Below are 14,352 nucleotides of genomic sequence, written 5' to 3' on the forward strand. Positions count from 1 at the left end.
GTTTTCCTTGAGGCCCCTGGCTGATAGATTAGCTGCCGCATGAATATTCCCATTCCCCATGTCGAGACAGAGAGAACTTAGGGGGAGAAGGGTTGGCAATCAGATGTTGGTCCAGGTGAGTTACACACCATACGTATTTATGAACGATCTTACACGGCTGTACCTAACTTCATCTGAGGCAAGGAAGTATTGGAAGAAGGAAGGTTGCATCAGTGACAGCTGCAGAGAGAAATAATACTACTTCATTTTTCACGATTGCCTTGACTATAAGATAACACCCGTGCTTAGTATACTGCCTACACATGGCCAATGCTCCGTAATAGAAGATGAAACTATTCTTATTATTGTTTTTATGATTCAGCAGTTGATTATATTTCTAGCATACTTTACACCATCCACTTACTTAGTAAATTTCTCTTCTCCTTTTTTCTTCCTCCTGAAATTGCAGAGGTGGATTTAACCTTTTCCTCTGTAGACGTACCACAAATTCTTAGTCAGTGCAGCTGAGTTCATGCAGTTTTAGACCCAGTCAGGGACCCTGCTCTTCTGATGTTAGGTTTGACAAAGGTAGCCGATTATTCTATAAGATGATTGCTTTGTGGAGTGATAGCTTGGGTATCTGCAGTGGCTCAGAACTGTGTTCACTGTGTTGGTTTTCAATTTAAGAGCAACAGACTTCAAGCAGGCTTTTTCATCTGAGTCAATGTAGAAACGGTCAATATGTATTATATGTCTATGAAGCTGGTCTCTCGATCAATTGCAATTAGTTTGCAGCAGATTGCATTAACATATCTAAAATTAATACCGTGAGTGTTCTAATGAAAAGGAATTGACCACACCATACTTGTGGCAGTTTTAGTCTCTCTCAAATGTTCTTCACAAATTGTATTTCTTTTTTTCTTTTTCTGTTAATGGCTTTAGGTTGGTATGTCAACATATACTTAATCTATTGATCCTTCCCCATCTGCCTTTTAAAAGTGGTCCCAGAATATAGTATACATCTAATGTTTAATCTTTTCTTTCATTAGGGGACTTTCACTAAATGTCTTAAACTTGAATTTTTTTGGTACGTTATGTGATGTGTTAATAAGACTGTTAGGTCAATGTGTATGTTCATGTGTGAAATTTTGTGTTTTTCAAATTACTAATGTTTCATCAAGACTTAAAATTCAGAAGTAAGATTAACAAATCATATACAGCTAATAAATCATACAGTAACAGTGACCATAACTTCTCTGGCAATTTATTTTAAAACTCTGGTATTATTTATTTCTAAAGAAGTGCAGACAACTTTACCATTGAAAACATCATTACCAATATTCAGAAGAGTGGAACAGAAAGATATCTTTAAACTAGATCATGTCAAAATTTGAATTTTTTATGAGTGTGTACAAATTAGGTTGTTTCAGGTCTGAAGGACTTCTGCTTTTCTATTTTTAGAGAAAGTCACTTTGTGGAAATGAAAAATTACCTGTAGCTGGGAACAAATGAACAAAAGGCAGGACTTACTCATTTGGCCATTGTACTGATATTCTTGACTATCTTCCATATGCCAGGCACCATCATATTCTTCTTAAAGATACAAACAATTTAAAGATATACTCTGCCCTTGGGTAAAACTCAGCTTAGTTGAAAGGTTCTAGAGCCTTTTGGATGTCCCTTATCCAGAAGAGCTCCATGAGTGCATTGTAGCTTGGAAATTCCAGAATAAAATGCCATTTTAAGGACACATTTGAGGTCCTGAAAGCTAATGGTTCCATGTTGTAAAGCCCTGTAGACCTTAGTTTATGGTCTTTGTAATGCTGCTTTGGCCGCCCACCAAGGCCATTGACAAAAGACGCTAGGCAGTATGACAGGTGATTTTCCTTCACTCTTGTGATCCTGTTGTATGATTGACTTTTTCGGTTTGTGCATTAATGGTATCGTTGTCTTACCTACTCTGGGGCAGTGGTTTTTTGTTTTTTTGTTTGTTTGTTTTGTTTTTTTGCATCAGGACTCATGGATGGAAATGAGCTTAAACTAGGTATATTCATTTTTTTTTCTTTTAAAAATAGGGAATGATGTTGATCTTACTGAAAAAAATGAGAATTTATTTGTTCATGTTATTCTGCTCCTTAATTACTTTTTTTCAGCACAGATTAAAAAGTAATTGATAGCGCACATTGGAAAAGACTTCTGCATGATACATAGGCAAAGTTACTTTAATACACGAGTTGCAGTTTTTAGGAAGTAGTTTATTTATGATAATTGTTTCAGGTTACCGTCTTCAAATGTGGTTTGTGAAAGAGGTAATCTTCTTCATCACATAATGATGGTACCTAGAGTCCATTAAAAACTATGGCAAAGAAGTGGATTAGTCTGTGGTCCATTGAGCCTCAAAGTGTTAAGAAAATTTTCTGAGCTACCCTTAGTGATTAACAATGTGCATACAGTTATTAAAATAATGCTATGAACTTTATTTGGGGTGGGAATGTGGGGGAGGTATATCCTTTATAATGCATTTCTTAACATTTTGAAAAGTAACTCTTAAGGGGTGCCCACCTGGGTGGCTTAGGCGGTTAAGTCTCCAATTCCTGGTTTTGGCTCGTGTCATGATCTCATGGTTCCTGGGTTCTAGCCCCGAGTCGGGCTCTTCACTGACAGTGCAGTGCCTAATTTGGATTTTCTCCTCCCGCCCCCTCTCTGCCCCTTCCAGCTTCTTCTTGCATGCTCTCCCTTCCTCTCTCAAATAAATAAACTTAAGAAAATAATTTTTATTCTTTTTTTTTTTAAATGGTCTCATTTATTCTTAAATATTTACAGACTCAGGGAGCTGCAAAAAAAGTGCAGCTGTCCCGCATACCCTTCCTCCTCTTCTCCTCATGTTGATATCTTAGGTCTTTTTAGTTCAGTATCAAAATTAGGAAATTGATATCGGTACATTCTTGTTAACTAGATGATAGACCCTATTCACTTCTCACCATTTCTTTAAACCTGCATTCATTTGTGTGTGTGGTTGTCTTAAACATTTTTGATTAGAAAAACAAGCATGAAGAATTTATATAGTTTTTTTTTTCCTTTTAAAAAAAGGTGTTGCTGATTGTTTGTGGATACCTATAAGACTGGCTACATACGTTGACTGTTACTTTTCTTATTTGTAAGCATTCTTACCTCTGTCTCTCTCAATCTCTCTAGGCAGTGCAGTTAACCCCCCGAAGATGGCTGAACCTGCAGGAATACCAGAGCAAGAAACTGATGTCTGACAATGGAGTGAAAGTTCAAAGATTCTTTGTAGCAGACAGTGCCAACGAAGCTCTGGAGGCTGCTAAGAGACTAAGTAAGCTAATTCACAACAGGTGAAATGCACTTGCCCAAATTAGTGACCTCACAGGTAGCGGTGTCCCAGTAGGTAAATTTCTATGTAGTGTGTTATACGAACGGTGCCGATACAGTGGAAAGCTTTTGAATCGCAAAGGCAAAAGAGCCCAATTAGGAGACCTTGATTCTTTTCTTCACGAGATAGCAGCATATGGGATGTCACTCTGGTAATTTTTCCAAAATATTCAGCCATATTGTCACATAGTTCTCTTTTCTTTGGGTTAGTGGCTGGGAGAAATAAGGGTGTAGAGTATCAAAGAGAAACCCACAGCAGGGTAAGGCAGGAAAGATGGTTGGCATCCTTTTTAAGCCTCTAGTAGGGAAAGTTCTCTGAGTGGAGGAGAGGAAGGGGAAGGACATGCATTTGGACATGCTGAGTTTGGGTCAGGGTTTTGCCCTCCCTTTTATCAGCTGTGTAACTTTGTATAAGTGCCTTCTTTTTGTGCCTCAGTTTCCTCATTATCTATTAAGGCTAATGTGTTATCTCCTAATGCTGGTGTGCGCCTTCAAGGGAGACTATACATTGGTTTGTGGTAGAAAATCTAATCTCCCTAATTATAGATTGTGAAATTAGGAACCAGATCCTGCTGTTTTTCCACGCATATTCCTTCTGGTAGCATACAGACTCTCTTACTGTCAGTCTGGATTAGCACTGTCCAATAGAAATATAATGTGGGCCACGTAAATATTTCAAAATTTTCTGTATTAAGAAAAGTAACAAGAAATCGGTGAAATTAGTTTTACTAATATATTTTGTTTACCCCAATATGTCCAAACTGCTATCATTTCAACATGTAATTAACGTAAAACAATTATCAATGGGACAGTGTACGTCCAGTTTTTGTCCTCATCTTTAGAAATCTGGTTTGTATCTGACATTCCAGCCCATTTCGTTTCACACAAGCCACATTTCAGATACTTGATAAACATGTGGGGCTGGTGGCTGTGGTGTCAGTCAGCCTAGATCTGGACACTAGAAGGATGTACATGTGTATTCTTTGTCTTCAGGCTTGGAGAGCAATTGTTTCCCACCAGAAAGAATAGAGCATCTGCTAACTGTCCTTGCCAGGCAGCCGTAGCAAACAAGTTTGAGAGTGCAAGATAGAAGCAGGCTCCACATTTCAATTTCCCAATTTTCTATGCTCTTTTAAGAGTAAGTGGCGAGGTACTTCAGGTAGTAATTGTTCTTTTATCTCCCTTACAGAGTTCCCCCAGATGCTTATTTGCCAGATGCTTTCTATGTTATGTCAGTTGAAATGTATGTTTATTCTTTCCTTCAACAAGTATTTATTGATTGTCAGCCACATGTATTAGCCACCGTGGATACAGCTGTGGAAGATAAGCAAGCCCTCTTTCTTTTTAAAACTTACATTCTAGAAGGAAATTAATTTGTAATTTTCAGATGCTAAATGTAGAAATTGAGAGTGACTTATAGTTTAAGAAATGGAAATTGGTTTCATTTTCAAAAACTATCAAAATTGGTTTTCATGGTGAAAAAAAAGGTAAAATTCGGCCTACACGAGGATGAGAGCTCCACTGTGCAGTGTGGGAATAGACTCAGTAAAGGTTAGTATTCCAACCTTTTTACATGAAAGGATCATTTTTGTTTTATACTCCTGTGGTTTGGGGAATGGATAATGAGAACAAAGAAATGTAAAGTTCAAGTCGGTCTTTGGTCTTCATTTTCCCCATTATTTCTGCAAATGTGCTGACATACTAGTATTCCACGTCCAAGGATTCTTCTTAAGGGAATTCTGGAAGCCAGCTGATTACTACTCCCTCCCCACTTAGGTATAGCATAGCAGGGAGGGCTTACTTTTCAGATTTTCAGTGGAGATTTTGGCTTACTGAACTAAGCGGCTTCTTAGTCACAGATTAGTTTTATAAACATTTATATAGCTGCCACTTTATGGTTGGGCATTCTCTACTGTGTTTGTAAGACAGAGTTTTTGCTCTTCAGGAATTAACGAGGTGCCCTTCATATGCTGGGCCCAGGGTGAAAGCAGGGAAAGAGACAATAAAGCAAGTTTAAATAAAAGTAAAATTAAGAAAATTAAAATAAACTTTTCAAAAAGCCATTTTGTTTCTTGAGGAGTGGTTTTAGGAAAATCATACTGGATTAAAGGATTGAGAATGACCCAGCTGTGTCTGTACCTGGGCCTGTGCAAACCTGTGATAATTCATTTAAGTGATGTGGCCATGGGAGTGCTTCTCTGATCCTATTTAGAGCTAAAAGGGAATTTAGAGAACAAGTCCAAGCCTCTCATTTGCTGAATGAATGAATAATCCTTCTCTTACTCAGGGAGGAGTTTTGGAGGAAGGAGGGTCTCCTCTGGCTTTTGTTGTATAATAGACAGTTTTGATCAGAGGGAATATTTATAGTATTGGAAGAAGAGATGGTACCAACTCTAGTTAGTTAAAAGTGTAACAAATTGATTATAAATATAAAAGTCACTGAGGTTGGCTAGAGAAAGCAAAACAAGAAGAATCTGGCAAAACTTCACCACGTTTACCTGATTGTTGCTACAAGGTAGACAAGAATCAATGGCACAAGTTTTACTAAGTAGATTTGAGGTTAAGGTTAAAGCTGGACTACACATGCATTTTTCTGCCTGCCCCGACAATTAGGATATTTTAATGGAGAAAAATTACAGAAAAGGGTAATATGCTTAACATAGTAAGTGCTATATAAGAGTTTGTCACTATCATCATCATCAGCAGCAGCAGCAGCAGCATATGATTCCAAGGAATTCACCGCTGTCGTGATTCACATTCATAGACAGATAAGAGACGTGTGATCAGTAGTTTCTTGATCCTGTGTCAAGACTTCATATTTTAATTTGAAAAATTTGTAAATGACTGAAATGCATTTGCTTACTACCTTTCTATTTTATTCATATTTGGATGTATTTGAAATACAATGACACATATAAAATACTTTGCAAATAAGTGTTGGTGTTAGTCATGCCTTTGATTTCCAGATCTCCATATGGATTGTAAAGCTCTTTCTTTGTGTCTGAACCCACATTCCTGGCTCCTGTTGGCCATCTCGTTGTGGGTGCCTCCATCTTTCTTGGCCCAAATGGAATTTGTCACCTCTGGAGGTTGCTCCAAACCTTCTCTTTTTCTTACCTCCTCCTACTTACCCATCTGAGATTCCTCCAGATCATCTTTTTTTTTTTTCTCTTTAAGTTTCTATTTCAATTGAATCTAACGTTTCGAGGAACCTCCACACCATTTTCCACAGTAGCCTCACTAGTTTGTATTCCCACCAACGGTGCATGAGTGTTCTTTTTTCTCCACATCCTTGCCAACACCTTTTGTTTCTTGTGTGTTGAGTTTAGCCATTCTGACAGTTGTGAGGTGATATCTCATTAGAGTTTTGATTTATATTTCCTTGATACTAAATGATGATGAACATCTTTTTATGTGTCTTTTGGCTGTCTGTATGTCTTTGGAAGAATGTCTACTCATGTCTTTTGCCCATTTTTTAATTGGATTTTTTGTGCAGTTTTTTTAGTGTTGAAGAAGTTCTTTGTATATTTTGGCTACTAACCCTTTATCAGATATGTCATTTGCAGATATCTTCTCCCATTTCATTGGTTGCCTTTTAGTGTTGTTGATTGTTTCCTTCACTTTGCAGAAGTTTTTTTTTATTTTGATGAGGTCCCAATAGTTCATTTTTGCTTTTGTTTCCCTTGCCTCAGAAGACATATTATAGAAAGAAGTTGCTACAGCTGATGTCACGAAGTTCCTGCCTGTGTTCTCGTCTTGGATTCTTGTCTCAAATTTAGGTTTTTAATCCATTTTGAATCTATTTTTGTGTGTGATGTAAGAAAGTCATCCAGTTTCATTCTTTTGCTACTCTCCAGTTTTCGCAACACCATTTGTTAAAGAGACTGCTCTTTTCCCATTGAATATTCTTTCCTGCTTTGTCAAAGATTAATTGACCATGTGGTTGTGAGTTTATTTCTGGGTTTTCTATTCTGTTTTATTGCTCTATGTATCTGTTTTTGTGCCAGTACCATACTGTTTGGATTACTGTAGCTGTATAATATAACTTGAAGTCTGGAATTGTGATGCCTCCAGCTTGGCTTTGCTTTTTTAAGATTGCTTTGGCTATTTGGATTGCTTTTGGCACCACTTTTGTGGTGCCATACAAATTTTAGGACTGTTCTGGTTCTGTGAAAAATGCTGATGGTATTTTGATAGGGATTGCATTGACTCTGTCAATTGCTTTGGGTAGTATAGATATTTTAACGATATTTGTTCTTCTAATCCATGAGCATGAAATGTCTTTCTGTTTCTTTGTGTCCTCTCCAGTTACTTTCATCAGTGTTTTCAAAGTACAGGTCTTTCACCTCTTTGGTTAGTTTTATTCCTAGGTATCTCATTATTTTTGGTGCAGTTATAAATGGTATTGTTTTCTTAATTTCTCCTTCTGCATGGATCTCACAAACCATTAGATCATGACCTGAGCCAAGAGTCAGATGCTCAACCGACTGAGCCACCTAGGTGCCCCAAAATGCAACAGATTTATTTACATTGATTTTGTGTCCTGCAAATTTATTGAATTCATGGATCAGTTCTGGCAGTTTTTTTGGTGGAGTTGTTTAGATTTTCTTTCTATATATAGTATCATGTCATCTGTAAATCGTGAAAGTTTTTACTTCTTCCTTACTGATATGGATGCCTTTGATTTCTTTTTGTTGTCTGATTGCTGTGGCTAAGACTTCTAGTACTGTGTTCAATAAAAGTGGTGACAGTGGATGTCCTTGTCTTGTTCCTGACCTTAGGGGAAAAGTTCTCAGTTTTCTCCCATTGATGATGATAGCTGTGGGTTTTTCACATACGGCTTTTATTATGTTCCCTCTAAACCTTCTTTGTTGAGGGTTTATATCATGAATGAATGTTGTACTTTGTCAAATGCTTTTTTGCGTCTGTTGAAATGATCATATGGTTTGTCTCCTTTCTCTTGTTGATAGGGTGTATCGCATTGATTGATTTGCAAATGTTGAAACCCCCTTGCAACCTAGGAATAAATACCACTTGATTGTTGTGATTTTGTTAGTGTATTGTTGAATTCAGTTTGTTAGTATTCTATTGAGGATTTTTGCATCTATGTTGATCAGGGCTTTTGGCCTGTAGTTCTCTTTTGTGGTGGTGTCTTTATCTGGTTTGGTGTCAGGACAGTGCTGGCCTATTAGAATGAATTTGGAAGTGTTCTGTTTTTAAGAAAAGTTTGAGAAGAATAGGTATTAACTCTTCTTTAACTCTTAGATAGAATTTGTCTGTGAAGCCATCTAGTCCTGGACTTTCGCTTGTTGCGTTTTTATTTTGATTTCTGATTCTATTTCTATGCTGGTTATTGGTCTGTTCAAATTCTCTATTTCTTCCTGTTTCAATTTTGGTAGGTTATATGTTACTCGAAATTTATCCTTCTCTTCTAGGTTGTCCAATGTTGGCCTGCAATTTTTCATAATATTCCCTTACAATACTTTGTGTTTCTTTTGTGTTGGTTGTTATTTCTCTTCTTTCATTTGTGACTTTGTTTGAGTTCTTTCTCTTTTTTTGTTTTTGATGAATTTGGCTAGTGGTTTATCAATTTTGTTGATCTTTTCAAAGAAGTAGTTCCTGGTTTCATTGATCTGTTCTATTGTTTTTTTTTTTTAGTTTCTATATCATTTATTTCTGCTCTAATCATTATTATTTCCTTCCTTGTGGTTTTGGGTTTTGTTTGTTGTTCTTTTACTGGCTCCTTTAAGGTGTAAGGTTAGTTTGCTTATTTAATGTTTTTCTTGCTTTTGAGTAGGCCTGGATTGGTATAAACTTCTTTTTTAGAACCACTTTTGCTGTATCCCAAAGGTTTTGGACTGTTACGTTTTCATTTTCATTTGTTCCCATGTACTTTTTTATGAACTTTGATTTCCTTTTGACCCATTCACTGTTTAGTAGTGTGTTATTTAACCTCCATGTATTTGTGGTCTTTCTAGATTTTTTCTTGTGATTTACTTCTAATGTTATAACGTTGTAGTCAGAAAAGATGCATACTATGACTTTGATCTTGAATTTGTTGAGGCTTGTTTTCTGGGCTAACATGAGATCTGTTCTAGACAATGTTACATATGCACTTGAAAAGAATGTGCATTATGCTGTTTTAGAATGGAATGTTCTGAATATATCTATTAAATCCATCTGTTCCAGGGTGTCATTCAAAACCATTGTTTCCTTGTTGATAGGATTTCTGTCTTGATGATCTGTCCATTGATGTAAGTGGGGCGTTAAAGTCCCCTACTATTATTGTATTATTATGAATTAGTTATTAACTGTCTTATGTCTTTGGGTGCTACTCTGTTGGGTGCATAAAAATTTATAATTGTTATATTTTCTTGTTGGATTGTCTCCTTTATTATTATATAGTGTCCTTCTTTGTCTTTTGTTACAGCCTTTGTTTTAAAGTCTGTTTTGTCTGATATAGGTATCGCTATTCTGACTTTCTTTTGACTTCCATTTGCATGATAGATGTTTCTCTGTCTCCTCACTTTGAATCTGCACTTGTCTTTAGGTCTAAAATGAGTCTCATGGGCAGCAGATCCACGGGTCTTATTATTATTATTTTTTTTATCTATTCTGTCACCCTGTGTCTTTTGATTGACATGTTTAGTCCATTTACACTCAAAGTAATTACTGGTAGGTATGTTTTTATTGTCATTTTATTATTTGTTTTTATGTCTGTTTCTGAAGATTTTCTCTGATCCTTTCTTGTTTTTCTCTCTTTCATGTTTTACTGATTTTCGTTAGTGATATATTTTGATTTTTTGTCTTTATTCTTTGCATATTTATTAGTGGTTTTTGATATATGGTTGCCATTAGGTTTTTATATAACCTCTTCTGCATATAGCATTCTCGATTAAGTTGATGGTCCTTTAAGTTTGAACCCATTCTTTACTCCTCTCTACATTTTAAGTATATGGTGTCGTATTTTATATCCCTTTATTTTGTTAAATTTTTGACTGATGTTTTTACAGAAATACTCATTTTTACTGCTTTTGTGTTTCCTACCTTTATACTATCACTTCTGTCTCTCTTTTCCACTCAGTCCCCTTTAATATTTCTTGTAGGGATGGTTTAGTGGTTATGAACTCCTTTAAGTTTTATCTGAGAAATTCTTTATCTCTCTTCCTATTCTGAATGATAGCCTTGCTGGATAGACTATTCTTGGCTGCACATTTTTGCCTTTCAGCACTTTGAATGTACCATGCCACTGCCTTCTAGCTTAGAAAGTTTTTGCTTGAAAAATCTCCTACTATCCTTATGGGTTTTCCCTTGAAAGTTAATGCCTTCTTTGGTCTTGTTGCTTTTAAAATCTTTTCTTTTTCATCATATGTTTTTCAGTTATTATGTGTCCTGGTGTGGATCTGCTTTTGTTGATTTTGATGGAAGTTCTTTGTGCCTCCTGGATCTGGATATCTGTTTCCTCCCCCAGATTAGGGAAGTTTTCAGCTATTATTTCTTCATATAAATTTTCTGCCCCCTTTTCTCTTTCTTCTTTTGGGACTCCTGTAATATGAATATTACTATGTTTAATGGTGTCCCTGGGTTCCCTAAGTCTATTCTTGTTTTGCATAATTCTTTTTTCTCTCTTTTATTCAGCTCGGTTACATTCCATAAGTCTGTCTCCTAGGTCACTAATTCATTCCTCTGATTCTTCTATCCTACTGTTCATTCCTTCAGGTGTGTTTCTCACTGCATTTACTTTTCACCCTTTATCTCTGTTGTTTTTCCTTCTCTATGTGTTAAGGCCCTCATTTATGTCTTCTACAATTTTCTCAAGTCTAATGAGTGTACATATGATCACTCTTATTTCTATATGTTTTGCTTAAATCTCCGCCCATGGCCTTGTCCCAGTCTTTCTTTTGGGATAAATTTCTCTGTCTTCTTATTTCCTCTAAGTTTGTATGCCTCTTTCTGTGTGTGTTAGGAAAGTCAGCTACATCTCCTGTTCTTGAGGGTAATGGCCTTATGAAGACGAGAACCTGTAGCGCCCTGCCATGTCATGTCTCTTGTTCCCAAAGGTTGATGCTTCTGGGAGTGTCTCCAGTGTGTGCTGTGCATGCTGTGCTATTTTGTTCCAGCCACTTTATCCTCTAGTCCAGTTGTTTACAAAGGGCCTGTTTGCCTGATGTGGACAGTGTTGGATCCTTGGCTTGAATGTGGCTTGTTTTAACTAGACGTGCTCTGATCTGCTTGTGAAATGAGACCTCTTGCTGCTGCCACTGGAACCAAGGCTCCACAAACCTCTTTGGTTGGGAGATGTGTTGTGGACAGGAGTTTGGACTACTCTTATCAGGAAGGAGGACTGGGAAGGGCAGTTCCACCAGGATGTGGTGGGGCGGGGCTTGGTGTAAGCAAGCTAGGTAGTAAGTGTCTGAGCTGTGCTGGTTCCCACAGGTGGCCCTGTGCTTATACTGAGGGATGGTGGAGGGAGATGGTTTCCCCCAGTTCCTCTGTTCCTGGAGGGGTTTCTTCACAGGTTCTACCCCTCTGGGACATACTCCAAGATGTGGAAGCCCCAGGTGCTCTTCAGATGGCTGTTTCCATGCTGTATGTCTATGGGGTATTTGCCCTGCCTTTTCTCCATGAGCAACTCCAATGTCCTCTGAGCTCCCCCAGAACCGAGCATGCTGACCTTCAAAATTCCAGACTTCAAGCACCACTGGCTGCAATAACCCATGGCCCTCTAAGCCAATTGCTGCCGGCATTCACCCTTCCTGTGGATTCTCCAATGTGCTAGTCTGTCTCTTGGCCCTTTCTGTTACTGTGGCTTTCCCCCCACTGGAATAATGGCCACAATCTGTTTCTCTCCCAAGCTGTCTCCACTCTTCCCATCCTCCTTGATGTAGTCTCCCCTGTACCCTCAGTTGTGGAGTTCGTTTTGCTATTCCTTAGAGTTGGGGAGTATTTAGGATGATATGATAGTTATCTAGTTGTAATCATAGGAGGAGGTGAACCTGGAAACTTCCTACTCCGCCACCATCTTCCCTTCCTTCCCCAAATGTTGCCGTTTTTAGTGCTGTGTTGTTACTTTGTTAAGCAAAGAAGCAGGTAGAGTAAGGTTAAAAACTTGCCAAAGTTGTATAGCTAATAAATGACAAAGATAGGATTTCTACCAGCCAGATTAGATTTAATCTCCTCCCCAAACGTTTTTCCTCTTTGCTAACCTAATGATGATATTCTTGGGAGATTTTTGTGTGTGAGTCAGCATGTTTAAGATGGAAAATGCATATTAATAAAATTAGAAGATTGAATTAAAACGATGTGGCAGGTTCTAAGGCACAATTTATAGAAACTGTAATCTGCAGACATTTTCTTAATGATTCATTTTGTTGTATCTCTTTGGGCAAAAGAACATTTGCCATATAGTTATGGAAAGCTTGTTCATTTGAACATTTGTTTGAAATGGGTAATGCAAACCTTTTTTTTTGTGAAACACAATTCATAATGATAACATATTGAGTGAAAGCCTCATTTTCTTGTGTAGAAAGTAGACTTCTGTCTGATTGAGAGAGTAAATTTGGTTTGGTGAATTAAGTTTTTAATATGTGGATAATATTCATTTCTGAAGCAGTATGTATGAACCACCTTTTGTAATCATACTTTAAGGAGGGCATTGTGTCTCTTGCATACAATTTTCTCAGAAGGTTTAGTAGTTATGCTTTCCTCTGTTGTTAAATTTAATGTATACAATCAATAGTTAATTACAGAATACCTACTGTATGCATAGCTAATCTTTATGTTGCCTTTCAGTTCTCTTTAAAGGTGAATGAAAGAATATGTCTCTCATGTAAATCAAAACCCTGTCTTAAAGGAGTATTTGCATATAACTATAGGTGAAACTACCTTTTAGTTTTAGGAATCTCCATAATTTATTAATTTTGCCAGTCATGTTGATGTGAGACTCTCAACATTTGATTAAGCAAGAAGAGTATAATTCAGAAACTCACAGTTTTATTTTTTGCCAGGAAAGAAATTGAAATATGAATGGAAAAATTAATCTTCTCTGAGCTAATGACATGCATCCTAAAATGGAGATAAGGAGCTTTTATTGAACTTGAATAGCTTTGGATTGCTTTCAGCTACAACATGTTTCCATTTGTCAATATGATAACTTATTCTCTGAGTTTTATATAATCACATCCTATAAAGCTTGGTGAATTACAGCATTAAGGAATTGTATTTTATGTAAAAAGGAAACTGCTGCCCATTGACTACTGATTGACGTATACTATTAACACTGTAGGCAGTTAAATTCATGGCAAACCTCCTCGATTTTGTGGCTTTGTCCTATCACCTTATGTGGTTAGGATCTTGCAAAAGATTTTACATCCTCTGTGTTGAGATGATGGTCATGATTGTCTTATAAAGACAGTTGAGGATAGCCTTGATTTCTGTGTATTAAATCTTAATTTTACTTTTGTATCAGCCTTTCATTATTTTGAATCTGGAATCAGGGCAAAGAAGGAAGAGTCCTGGCAAGTGTGGCCCATCAGAGTTGGAGCAGTGTTTGCTTTCTAGGAGTAATGGTGGTGCCTTCACGAAATAGATGGTTTCTGTGATGAGATGTGTTCCTGGCTGTTTTGATGTCTTTTGATGCCTTTCTATTTTTTGAGCCTGATTTTCTCACCTCCTTTGTGCACCTTCCTAATATCTCCTGTAATTTACTTTATGCTTATTTCAACTAGAAATAAGCTTTTCATTGCTTTCCGCTGAGAACTCTGACTCATCCAGACAACAAAAAGTGCTTAGCATAGGTCCTGAGACATAGTAAATGCTCAATAAATATTTTTACTTAGAAAATTTTCACTTGCTCATGTTTACTTCCAAATGATCCTTAAAGAAACACCTTGATTGACTTTAAAGGCTTTCCTTAACTGTCTTTATGAGTGGATCCCCTTCAACAAGTTGTGTCTTTTAATATTTTATATGGTACATATT

General features: G+C 37.0%; 1 protein-coding gene across 3 annotated transcripts in view; it reads left to right on the forward strand.

Moving 5' to 3' along the window:
- Nucleotides 1–14,352, forward strand: part of SUCLG2 (succinate-CoA ligase GDP-forming subunit beta) — a 333,369-nt gene that overhangs the window by 50,309 nt on the left and 268,708 nt on the right. For all 3 annotated transcript variants that reach the window (XM_058726236.1, XM_058726235.1, XM_058726237.1), the window contains exon 2: nt 3,175–3,316. In XM_058726236.1, coding sequence (XP_058582219.1) covers nt 3,175–3,316 — 142 coding nt within the window. The remainder of the gene's footprint in view (nt 1–3,174; nt 3,317–14,352) is intronic.

The sequence above is a fragment of the Neofelis nebulosa genome, chromosome 4 (genome assembly GCF_028018385.1).
Source record: "Neofelis nebulosa isolate mNeoNeb1 chromosome 4, mNeoNeb1.pri, whole genome shotgun sequence".
NCBI classification, from domain to species: Eukaryota; Metazoa; Chordata; class Mammalia; order Carnivora; family Felidae; genus Neofelis; species Neofelis nebulosa.